General features: G+C 52.6%; 1 protein-coding gene across 2 annotated transcripts; it reads left to right on the top strand.

The window, feature by feature from the left end:
• Window positions 1–1,409: 1,409 nt before the first annotated feature.
• LOC138237753 (uncharacterized) lies at window positions 1,410–12,595 on the top strand. 2 transcript variants are annotated; one of them, XM_069187581.1, is made up of 6 exons: window positions 1,414–1,593; window positions 5,147–5,434; window positions 5,524–5,826; window positions 7,800–8,072; window positions 8,957–9,070; window positions 12,129–12,595. In XM_069187581.1, the coding sequence occupies exons 1-6, from the start codon at window positions 1,560–1,562 to the stop codon at window positions 12,182–12,184; spliced, it is 1,068 nt and encodes a 355-aa protein (XP_069043682.1). In that variant the 5' UTR covers window positions 1,414–1,559; the 3' UTR covers window positions 12,185–12,595. The 2 variants fall into 2 exon arrangements, with proteins under 2 accessions (XP_069043683.1, XP_069043682.1); XM_069187582.1 differs by lacking the exons at window positions 7,800–8,072; window positions 8,957–9,070 and having other exon boundaries at window positions 1,410–1,593.
• Window positions 12,596–12,613: the final 18 nt, after the last annotated feature.

Genomic DNA, 12,613 nt, shown 5'->3' with positions numbered 1-12,613 from the left:
CATTGCATTAGTCAGAGCTGCTCAGCATCCAACAGGCCAAATTATCAGCAGGTGTCCATCACGATCCAGCAGAATGACCCTAAGCAGAATCCTCAGAACTCAAAAGTACCAGCAGGAGTTTATCCAAACACATGGGTCAGGAGGCCAGGCCAGGGTCAAAAACCAGTAAATCCACAATAACCAAGTCAAGATCCAGAAGCCAGGAAACAATGCAGCTCTAGCTGGGTAAAACCCACTACTGAGCAAGGAGTAGTGTGTTGTGTCAGGTTGGTTTAAGTAGGCAGGTGGGAGAAGGTGTGTCTGATTAGTTAATTGGAAACTTCACTGGAATGTGAAGGAGTTGATTAAGGGTGGCGAGTTCACCGGGGCGTGTCCTGGCAACAGCGAGAGATTGGTAGCTGAAGGTCGACCTGGGGAGGCAGCGTAAGGGCCCTGAACCCGAAGTGAAGACCACACTGTATCGGAGCGGGTGGGCATGGCAGATCTAGCGGCTCCTGGGAAGACCAGAGGGAGGAGTGAGCCGGGACTCGTTCAGTCCTGGCTGGGTCTCCTGGGCGAGGGAGTGTGATGCCGAAACTCCCGAAACATCACTGATGATGTGTCCAGGTGTATCCCAGGATGTACAGTATTTCTCAGAATTTTTGCTTTTTGTGAGATGGGCGTGGCCCTGAAGGTCAGTGCCTCTTCACCAGCCAATCTGCAGCACCGAGCAGCTGACCATTCCTAGCTGGCTGCCTAGCCCCAGTCAGACCTGCTCCTAGAGCCTTATATCCCTTCGGATTCTTGGGGTCTTAGGGAAGCAGGTTCCACATCTGGGAGCCTCTCACACATCACAGACTGCTGCTGAGACACCCCGTCACCAGAGTCCAGAGCTCTCGGCCCTGTCATGAGGCTGAGCAAGCGCCGTGTTCCTCTCGGCTCTTAGCAAGCCAGCAAGTAGACAGGGAGGCAGCATACAGTAGACTTTTTGTTCTGAATCTTTTTGCATAACTATTGTTTTTGTCAAGAACATCCATCCATTGATCCCTTTTCTAACAGCCTTATCCAATTCATTGTCACAGAGGGGCTGGAACATAACCCTTCAAGCGATGGGCACCAGGCAGGACACACAGACACAAGCACACACACTCTCACATCGGCCAGTTCTCCCAGAGCCCAGCTAAGCTACCAGAATGTCTTTGGACTGTGGAAGTTAACCAGCGCAACCAGAGGAAACCTACGTGAATTTGGGGAGAACATGCAAACTCCACACAGACAGCCCCCTCGGTCTGGAATTGAACCCAGGGCCCCAGCAATGCTGAGACCCCACCACTGTGCTGTCCTTGTCCAGAAGGACGAACTACAGACACTGCTGCGTTTACAAAAACACTGTGGGATTCAGTTGCATAGGAAGCAGCATGAACTTGCTGACACGGGAGACCTCTCACCTGCGCCCACACTGTTCTAGAAGTCGACAGAGTTTTGAAACGTTGCTAAATCCCCACTTCCCCTTTCTGAGAGTCTGTCGGTTTGCCTGGTGTCTCCCCCTCACACTGTGTCCTGCCGAGCTGCGCACGGCCATGCTGCTGTGGAGTCTCCTGGCTCTTCCGCTGTGTGAGTACCCCGATCCGTCTGCGTCTGCGTGTGTGTGTACCCCGATCCGTCTGCGACCGCGTGCGTGTTTGTGTACCCCGATCCGTCTCCGTGCGTGTGTGTGTACCCCGATCCGTCTGCGTCCGCGTGTTTGTGTGTGAGTACCCCGATCCGTCTGCATGCGTGTGTCCGTGTGTGTATAAGAGAGTACCACGATCCGTGTGTGTGTGTACCCCGATCCGCCTGCGCGTATGTGTGTACCCCGATCCGTCTGCGTGTGTGTGTGAGTACCCCGATCCGTCTGCATGCGTGTGTCCGTGTGTGTGTGTAAGAGAGTACCCCGATCCGTGGATGTGTGTACCCCGATTCGCCTGCGCGTGTGTGTGAGTACCCCGATCCGTGTGCGTGCGTGTGTGTGTGAGTACCCCGATCCGTCTGCGTGTGTGTGCGACTACCCCGATCCGTCTGCGTGCGTGTGTGTGTGCTCACGTTCAGACAGGAAAGCCAGATCGACAGCGAAGCCCCTGTGTGTAAACCGGCTGCTCTGCTGCTCTGCAAGGATGTGAGCAAGGCAGGCATTTCGAGGCTGTAAGAGAGATAATAAATCTTCTTATCTGACACCACCCTGGATCACAGCTTCCTGCTCCTCTCTGGCACTGATTCAGAAATGCGTTCTCCAGCGAGCTGCAATTGAAGGTTATTGAAGGAAATTGAGTTGTTATTGAACAGTTAGTTCAATAAAGGATTAGTCCACCATGCCTAGTTAGTCTGGGGGGTGGGTTAGGAAGGGAGAGAGCCATGTGGTCCTCGAGAGCCAGATTGCAGAGCTCCAAACCATCCAAGTCTGACTCTCAACTTGACCATGATTCTGCACACAGACAGCATCAACATTCATGGTGTGGTGTCAGGCTGAAGCAGGGCTTGCTCTTGAAATCAGCACTCTGGCCAAAATAGGGGGCATGCAGGAGGATACAAGACTGAGCATGACACTGCATTCACAGACTGGACCACCCCCAGACACAGCCGGGTCAGTCTGCAGGTCCGGTTCTGGACACTGCATTCACAGACTGGACCACCCCCAGACACAGCCGGGTCAGTCTGCAGGTCCGGTTCTGGACACTGCATTCACAGACTGGACCGCCCCCAGACACAGCCGGGACAGTCTGCAGGTCCGGTTCTGGACACTGCATTCACAGACTGGACCGCCCCCAGACACAGCCGGGACAGTCTGCAGGTCCGGTTCTGGACACTGCATTCACAGACTGGACCGCCCCCAGACACAGCCGGGTCAGTCTGCAGGTCCGGTTCTGGACACTGCATTCACAGACTGGACCGCCCCCAGACACAGCCGGGACAGTCTGCAGGTCCGGTTCTGGACACTGCATTCACAGACTGGACCGCCCCCAGACACAGCCGGGTCAGTCTGCAGGTCCGGTTCAGAGAAACACAACCACTTGTTTGAGGAAACACAGCTAAAAGCTTCACAGCTGAAATCAACACTGTGGTAAAAAAATTCTGAGGAATGGTTAATTCTGAAAACTTAGCAGCTTTTCTAGCAAAATGTGAGTTGACAGTGAGCAGTAAATGTGAACGTTCGAATGACTGATTTCTGCCTGTCATGTCAGCAAGTTTTCACAGAATCACTCGAGGATCAGCCTGTCTTTCAGACGAAACACTAATCTGACTCTGCTGATGGCATTCCAGCTCTATTCCAAGGGAAGGAGGGATAGTTCTTCAGGGGCACATCCATGAGCCAGGGGGAAATCCCTGTTGATCTCAGGATGCTTTTAAATTCACCGTTTTTAAAAATGGGGATAAAGCAGACTGTGGGAATTACAGAGCTATCTCCCTCCTGTCCACAACCAGCAAAACACTCTCCTGCATGCTAGCAAACCAGCTGCTGCCTGTCAGAGGAAATATTCCAGTACATATATACAGTGTGGCCGGTGCCCATCCAGAGGTACAGCTGAGCTGATCTTACAGCACGGCGGCTTCAGCAAGGAAGGGAATTACATCAACCTCTCTACATGGTGACCACTGGTTTGAGCACAGCTTTTGACTCTGTGGACATTCATGCCGTCTGGCAGGTACTGTCAAAACCTGACACACCTGAAGAAGGCTCTACAGCCGGAACACACTTAACGCATACGGCCGCCACTGCAGGTTGTGTGAGCCGGCTGACCAGCACGGTGATGTCACCGCCCTTCCCTGTGAATAGAAGGGACCCCAGCTGTTGGTTTGAGGGGAGATTTGCCTTTAGCTCAATGGGCCGGGTCTCTGTTGAGTGATGCCGGAGGCCCGGGTTCGAGTTCCCGACGGTGGGGGGCCGTGCTGAGGCGGCAGCGGCGAGGACGCATACCCATGTGAGCCCGAGAGCGCTACAATAGTGTTTCTGTTTTCAGCCAGAATAAACCTGTACCTGTCCCTTTGCAGCCTGTGCAGGCTGACGCAGCTCCCTGCTGTCAAACCGGGGCAGGACAGCAGCAGAGTTTAGCGGCAGTGGGACAGAGAGGAGACACTGGGCTTGAACAGGGAAGCACTGTGGTTTGCTGTTTGCTGTCATTGCAGCCACTCTCCACCCCACAGGCCCAAGGGAGACAAACCCTTTCCAGGACGGACAGGCCACTCTTCAGCCTGAACAGGTTTAAGGCGAGAAGCAAAGTTCCCAGAACCTCCATCATGGAGCTGCAATATGTACAGCTGCAGCACTCAGAGGCAGATCTTCAATGTGTCTTTGACACCTCTAAAAAAGCATACAAGCTCCTTGGTCTCAAGGTGAACATTAGAAACACCCAAATCCTTTATCAACATGCATCTCGCACTGCTCCACAAATCCTTCACTCTCACTTCGGCAAGAGCACTCTTGGAAGTGTCACTTCTGCCAGCTCAAGTTCATGTTTATCGTCGTAGGTACAGTGCCCAAGGACAATGACATGCTTGCTCGCACATTTCCATCACAAATGACATCATGACGGGTGACAAGCTTTACAGCAGATGACATAAAAGGAGACATAACTTTGACAGAAAATAACAGAACAAATGACATGGCGAATTGTTGGAGACAGGAAAATGGTAGCACTGATACTTTTAGGCAGCACTCAGCAGTGGTGTGTAAAATGCAAGTGTTTTGAGTTCAGTGTGAAAACAGGGGTTTATGTGGGGTTTAAGTGGGGTGGGAGGATTTAAGAGGTGGAGTTTAGGAGTCTTACAGCTGTGGGGTAGAAGCTTTCTTTGAACCTAGAGGCCCAGGCTTTTATACTCCTACATCTTCTGCCAGAGAAAAGTGCTTTCCCACGGAGGGTTTGATCCTTGATTGTCATAGTCATCTCTTTCCTGTACTCGTTTCACCTTTGTCTGTGATCAGACTTACAATGGTGGTGTCGTCAGCAAGCTTAAATATTGAGCTGGACCAGAGCTCTGACCCAGTCAGACCAGTCTTCTGACCAGAGCTCTGACCCAGTCTCAGACCAGTCTTCTGACCAGAGCTCTGACCCAGTCAGACCAGTCTTCTGACCAGGCCTCTGACCCAGTCAGACCAGTCTTCTGACCAGGTGTGTCTCCTCCCTCTCTGCAGGTGTCTCCGAGCCGCCCTCGCTGCAGGTGAGCTCTCGCCTGGTCAGCCCGAATGGCGGGGTTCTCGCCGTCTGCACCTCCCCGGTACATGGCGCGGGGGCCAGCTGCCGTTTCTACAGCGACGGAGAGGAGGTCCGGACAGAGCGGTGCTGCTCGTGCTACGTGACGGGCGGGCAGCTGCTCCGTGGCCGTGACGTGGGGATCAGGACCGAGGTCACCCTGCGCTGTGCCGGCCCGCTCCAGGGCCCCGACCCGGAATACAGCCACCCCGTCAGCGTGGAGGTGTTCGGTAAGAGCCCAGCCAGCCGTGCTCCGTGACGCCTCCTCACAGGCCACAGGCGTGCCAACGTGTGCTGCCCCCTGTCCTGCTCCCCGCAGAGCCCACCGGCAGGCCTGTGATCACAGCGAGCCAGGCCGAGCTGCGGGACGCCAGCACACTGACGGTGACGTGCTCGGAGTCCCCCTCCCTGCCAGCGAGCCACTGCAACCTGTACTGCATCGCCGCGGCCCGGCTGGGCTCAACAGAGTACAGGAACGGGACCTGCAGATTCACGCTGACCCAAAGACACCTGCGAGACTGCTTGTCTCTGTCACCGCAGCTGAGCTGTGACCTGAGCCTGACAGTGGGAGGACAGATCACCCGTTCCCAGCAGAGCCTCACTGCCACTGTGCAGCTAATCTGTGAGTCCCCGTCACTCTGTACCGGTGCACTGGATTTCTGATCTGTGTGTCCCCGTCACTCTGTACCGGTGCACTGGATTTCTGATCTGTGTGTCCCCGTCACTCTGTACCAGAGCACTGGATTTCTGACCTGTGTGTCCCCGTCACTCTGTACCGGTGCACTGGAATTCTGATCTGTGTGTCCCTGTCACTCTGTACCGGTGCACTGGAATTCTGATCTGTGTGTCCCTGTCACTCTGTACCGGTGCACTGGATTTCTGATCTGTGTGTCCCCGTCACTCTGTACCGGTGCACTGGAATTCTGATCTGTGTGTCCCTGTCACTCTGTACCGGTGCACTGGATTTCTGATCTGTGTGTCCCTGTCACTCTGCACTGGTGCACTGGATTTCTGATCTGTGTGTCCCCGTCACTCTGTACCGGTGCACTGGAATTCTGATCTGTGTGTCCCTGTCACTCTGTACCGGTGCACTGGATTTCTGATCTGTGTGTCCCCGTCACTCTGTACCGGTGCACTGGATTTCTGATCTGTGTGTCCCTGTCACTCTGTACTGGTGCACTGGATTTCTGATCTGTGAGTCCCCATAGCTCTGTACCAATGCACTGGATTTCTGATCTGTGTGTCCCCATAACTCTGTACTGGTGCACTGGATTTCTGATCTGTGTGTCCCCGTCACTCTGTACCGGTGCACTGGATTTCTGATCTGTGCGTCCCCGTTACTCTGTACCAGAGCACTGGATTTCTGATCTGTGTGTCCCCATAACTCTGTACTGGTGCACTGGATTTCTGATCTGTGTGTCCCCGTCACTCTGTACCGGTGCACTGGATTTCTGATCTGTGTGTCCCCATAACTCTGTACTGGTGCACTGGATTTCTGATCTGTGCGTCCCCGTTACTCTGTACCAGAGCACTGGATTTCTGATCTGTGTGTCCCCGTCGCTCTGTGCACTGGATTTCTGATCTGTGTGTCCCAGTCACTCTGTACCGGTGCACTGGATTTCTGATCTGTGTGTCCCCGTCACTCTGTACCAGAGCACTGGATTTCTGATCTGTGTGTCCCTGTCACTCTGTACTGGTGCACTGGATTTCTGATCTGTGTGTCCCTGTCACTCTGTACCGGTGCACTGGATTTCTGATCTGTGTGTCCCCGTCACTCTGTACTGGTGCACTGGATTTCTGATCTGTGTGTCCCCGTCACTCTGTACCGGTGCACTGGATTTCTGATCTGTGTGTCCCCATAACTCTGTACTGGTGCACTGGATTTCTGATCTGTGTGTCCCCATAACTCTGTACCGGTGCACTGGATTTCTTATCTGTGTGTCCCAGTCACTCTGTACCGGTGCACTGTTATAACACAGTGTTTAGTGATGATAGAACGTTGTTACAGCACAGTGCTTAGTGATGAATGTGTGTTGTTATAACACAGTGCTTAGTGATGAATGTGTGTTGTTATAACACAGTGCTTAGTGATGATAGGACGTTGTTACAGCACAGTGCTTAGTGATGAATGTGTGTTGTTATAACACAGTGCTTAGTGATGAATGTGTGTTGTTATAACACAGTGCTTAGTGATGAATGTGTGTTGTTATAACACAGTGCTTAGTGATGATAGGACGTTGTTACAGCACAGTGCTTAGTGATGAATGTGTGTTGTTATAACACAGTGCTTAGTGATGAATGTGTGTTGTTATAACACAGTGCTTAGTGATGAATGTGTGTTGTTATAACACAGTGCTTAGTGATGATAGGACGTTGTTACAGCACAGTGCTTAGTGATGAATGTGTGTTGTTATAACACAGTGCTTAGTGATGAATGTGTGTTGTTATAACACAGTGCTTAGTGATGATAGGGTGCTGTTCGAGTGCAGTATAGAGGTGGAAGGGTGCTGTCCTGTCACACAGTTCAGTGATGGGTGCAGCTGTAGTGCAGTCTGACTGTGTCTGTCTCTCCATGCTCACTTCCTGTCCCCTCAGTGCCCCCCAGTATCTCTGTTGGCAGCAGCGGTGCTGACGGCCAGGCAGTGTGGGTGAGATGCAGGGTGCCCCTCATCCTGCAGGGGGCGATGTTCCATCTGCATCGTGACGGGACCTGGCCAAGTGTGGACTGGAAAGAGGGGGTGACATCACAAAATGGGAGCTGGGTGCTCTTTGATGCGGAGAGAAGTCACGCCTCTGTGAAATACTCCTGCCGCTATATACATGACAACAGGGAGTCCCCAATGAGTGAGCTGGTCCAGTTCACTGCAGGCAAGGACAGAACCTCCGTCAATCTTGAGCATAAACAGGCCAGTCCACCCGTTCAGCGCAACTGAAGTTTCGGAGCTGCCTGAACTGAGTACCTGCTCCTTTGACAACATGACCACATGGCTGGCAGCTTGTTCCAGACCCCCACAAACCTTTGGGCCTCCTGTTCTCAGGCTGAAAGGCACTTCCACGCAGTTTCTTCTTGGGTCCTCTGGTTCATGGTACCCTGTTGGTTTTGAAGAAACTAGTGTCAGTGTCTTTGAGGGTTGTGAATACTTGTATCAGGTCCCCTCGTAGTTTTCTCTGTTCAAGACCAAAGAGGTTGAGCCTGGGACTGCAGGGTCATTAACCTGCCATCCATCCCATTGTTCCAGGATCCAATCAACATCTTGTACAGTTTCTGCGAAACCCTGCAGCTCGCAGAGCACAGCTGTGCCAAATTGACCAAACGTAACCTTCAATTGCAGTGCAATCGTTCTGCTGCGTGATCATCTGCGTCAAACCACTCTTCTGTCACTCAGTTCAGTGGTGATGGGACGCTGCTACCTGTCATCTTCATGTAACAGAGCTCCAGGAAAGAGACTTTGAACTCTTTCAGTTACTTTACAGCCAGTACGGACCTTTGCGCCACTGCTCAGTGAACAGAAACATGTGATCAGAGACACACTATCAAAGACCATGCAATTAGAGGTCTCAGACTCCAACTCTGTCACATAGAAGAAATGAGCCAGATATACAGCCTCTAATTGCTTGTGCAATTTGGTGGTTATTTCTATGAAGTACTATGCACTTCTGTAGAGAATCCCATTACTCAAAACTAACAACTGATGTTGTGTGGATTGATTTTTTCATCTGTAATTGTCACTGCCTTTCATCTCTGTTCTCAGACAGTGAGAGTCTGGTGTGGCGTCACATCCTGTCTGTTCTCATCTCTCTGCTGACCCTAGCTGTTCTGCTGGAGTTCTGGTATTCACTCTTTCACCAGGTAGACCCGGGGCAGAGTGAGTACAGCCATTCACCCGGACAGTACAGACACTAAAACAGTACCATAAGTGGAACCATCAGTGACTCAATGTGCTCAATAGAGTCCATCACAGCCAGTACTGAGAGTGCGCTCACTACAGACTACAGCACAGCCAGTACTGAGAGTGCGCTCACTACAGACTACAGCACAGCCAGTACTGAGAGTGCGCTCACTACAGACTACAGCACAGCCAGTACTGAGAGTGCGCTCACTACAGACTACAGCACAGCCAGTACTGATGGTCCGCTCACTACAGACTACAGCACAGCCAGTACTGAGAGTGCGCTCACTACAGACTACAGCACAGCCAGTACTGACAGTGCGCTCACTACAGACTACAGCACAGCCAGTACTGACAGTGCGCTCACTACAGACTACAGCACAGCCAGTACTGAGAGTGCGCTCATTACAGACTACAGCACAGCGAGTACTGAGAGTGCGCTCACTGCAGACTACAGCACAGCGAGTACTGAGAGTGCGCTCACTACAGACTACAGCACAGCCAGTACTGAGAGTGCGCTCACTACAGACTACAGCACAGCCAGTACTGAGAGTGCGCTCACTACAAACTACAGCACAGCCAGTACTGAGAGTGCGCTCACTACAGACTACAGCACAGCGAGTACTGAGAGTGCGCTCACTACAGACTACAGCACAGCCAGTACTGAGAGTGCGCTCACTACAGACTACAGCACAGCCAGTACTGAGAGTGCGCTCACTACAGACTACAGCACAGCGAGTACTGATGGTCCGCTCACTACAGACTACAGCACAGCCAGTACTGAGAGTGCGCTCACTACAGACTACAGCACAGCCAGTACTGATGGTCCGCTCACTACAGACTACAGCACAGCCAGTACTGACAGTGCGCTCACTACAGACTACAGCACAGCCAGTACTGAGAGTGCGCTCACTACACAGTACAGCACAGCCAGTACTGAGAGTGCGCTCACTACAGACTACAGCACAGCCAGTACTGACAGTGCGCTCACTACAGACTACAGCACAGCCAGTACTGACAGTGCGCTCACTACAGACTACAGCACAGCCAGTACTGACAGTGCGCTCACTACTGACTACAGCACAGCGAGTACTGAGAGTGCGCTCACTACAGACTACAGCACAGCCAGTACTGAGAGTGCGCTCACTACAGACTACAGCACAGCCAGTACTGAGAGTGCGCTCACTACAGACTACAGCACAGCCAGTACTGATGGTCCGCTCACTACAGACTACAGCACAGCCAGTACTGAGAGTGCGCTCACTACAGACTACAGCACAGCCAGTACTGACAGTGCGCTCACTACAGACTACAGCACAGCCAGTACTGACAGTGCGCTCACTACAGACTACAGCACAGCCAGTACTGAGAGTGCGCTCACTACTGACTACAGCACAGCGAGTACTGAGAGTGCGCTCACTACAGACTACAGCACAGCCAGTACTGAGAGTGCGCTCACTACAGACTACAGCACAGCCAGTACTGAGAGTGCGCTCACTACAGACTACAGCACAGCCAGTACTGAGAGTGCGCTCACTACAGACTACAGCACAGCCAGTACTGACGGTCCGCTCACTACAGACTACAGCACAGCCAGTACTGAGAGTGCGCTCACTACAGACTACAGCACAGCCAGTACTGAGAGTGCGCTCACTACAGACTACAGCACAGCCAGTACTGAGAGTGCGCTCACTACAGACTACAGCACAGCGAGTACTGAGAGTGCGCTCACTACAGACTACAGCACAGCCAGTACTGAGAGTGCGCTCACCACAGACTACAGCACAGCCAGTACTGAGAGTGCGCTCACCACAGACTACAGCACAGCCAGTACTGAGAGTGCGCTCACTACAGACTACAGCACAGCCAGTACTGAGAGTGCGCTCACTACAGACTACAGCACAGCCAGTACTGAGAGTGCGCTCACTACAGACTACAGCACAGCCAGTACTGAGAGTGCGCTCACTACAGACTACAGCACAGCCAGTACTGAGAGTGCGCTCACTACAGACTACAGCACAGCCAGTACTGAGAGTGCGCTCACTACAGACTACAGCTCAGCCAGTACTGAGAGTGCGCTCACTACAGACTACAGCCCAGCCAGTACTGAGAGTGCGCTCACTACACAGAACAGCACAGCCAGTACTGAGAGTGCGTTCACTACAGACTACAGCACAGCCAGTACTGACAGTGCGCTCACTACAGACTACAGCACAGCCAGTACTGAGAGTGCGCTCACTACTGACTACAGCACAGCGAGTACTGAGAGTGCGCTCACTACAGACTACAGCACAGCCAGTACTGAGAGTGCGCTCACTACAGACTACAGCACAGCCAGTACTGAGAGTGCGCTCACTACAGACTACAGCACAGCCAGTACTGACAGTGCGCTCACTACAGACTACAGCACAGCCAGTACTGACAGTGCGCTCACTACAGACTACAGCACAGCCAGTACTGAGAGTGCGCTCACTACTGACTACAGCACAGCGAGTACTGAGAGTGCGCTCACTACAGACTACAGCACAGCCAGTACTGAAAGTGCGCTCACTACAGACTACAGCACAGCCAGTACTGAGAGTGCGCTCAGTACAGACTACAGCACAGCCAGTACTGAGAGTGCGCTCACTACAGACTACAGCACAGCCAGTACTGAGAGTGCGCTCACTACAGACTACAGCACAGCCAGTACTGAGAGTGCGCTCACTACAGACTACAGCACAGCCAGTACTGACAGTGCGCTCACTACAGACTACAGCACAGCCAGTACTGACAGTGCGCTCACTACAGACTACAGCACAGCCAGTACTGAGAGTGCGCTCACTACAGACTACAGCACAGCCAGTACTGAGAGTGCGCTCACTACAGACTACAGCACAGCCAGTACTGAGAGTGCGTTCACTGCACAGTACAGTGAAGAGACAGGTGCTGTTTTAGAGGGCAGGAGAAGGCTGTTTTCACTCCCAGAAGCACCGAGCCAGTCTGTCCTGCTCTCCGCACTGTCAGGCCTGCTGAGCCTCCGCTCTCCCCCCAGGTGAGCCGGACACCTCGGCCCTGGAGCACGACTCGGAGGGAGAGGCGACCTTATGACAGAACACCTGGACCCACTGACCCCGAGTGACCCCCGCTCTGCCCTCAGCCCTCCTGATCATCCCCTGCCGGCCACAGCACCTCACAGCTGAGCCAAACGCCGAGAGACTGAGGGAAATAGGCAGGAACAGAGCCAACAAGGTCATTGGGAAAAGAGCTACCCAGAGCAGAAAACACTGCACTTTAAACTCAGGTATAAAATACTTTGCTCAGCAAGAAAGGACTGTCCATAACATTTCCGTTATTCTGATGACATTGCATTGTTAAAAATAAAGGTACTGATACTGTCATGGGGATGTGTGATCCATTTTTAATAATCTTCTATGAATAACTCTAGCCATGGGACAATTTCTATCACTGCTTTTGCTGACTCTGCTATTTCTAAATAAAGGTTTGAGCATGATAATATTCTTCCTCTGTGTCTGTATG

This window comes from Lepisosteus oculatus, chromosome 3 (genome assembly GCF_040954835.1).
Source record: "Lepisosteus oculatus isolate fLepOcu1 chromosome 3, fLepOcu1.hap2, whole genome shotgun sequence".
NCBI lineage: Eukaryota > Metazoa > Chordata > Actinopteri > Semionotiformes > Lepisosteidae > Lepisosteus > Lepisosteus oculatus.
The sequence above is the reverse complement of the archived record's forward strand: the minus strand, read 5'-3'. Positions and strand labels throughout refer to the sequence as shown.

Excerpts from the sequence above, each read along its gene's own strand:
- LOC138237753 (XM_069187581.1), top strand. The coding sequence starts at position 1,560 with ATGCTGCTGTGGAGTCTCCTGGCTCTTCCGCTGT. Across the intron at positions 1,594-5,146 it reads TCTCCTGGCTCTTCCGCTGT|GTGTCTCCGAGCCGCCCTCG; the intron begins GTGAGTACCCCG and ends CCCTCTCTGCAG. Across the intron at positions 9,071-12,128 it reads CCAGGTAGACCCGGGGCAGA|GTGAGCCGGACACCTCGGCC; the intron begins GTGAGTACAGCC and ends CTCTCCCCCCAG.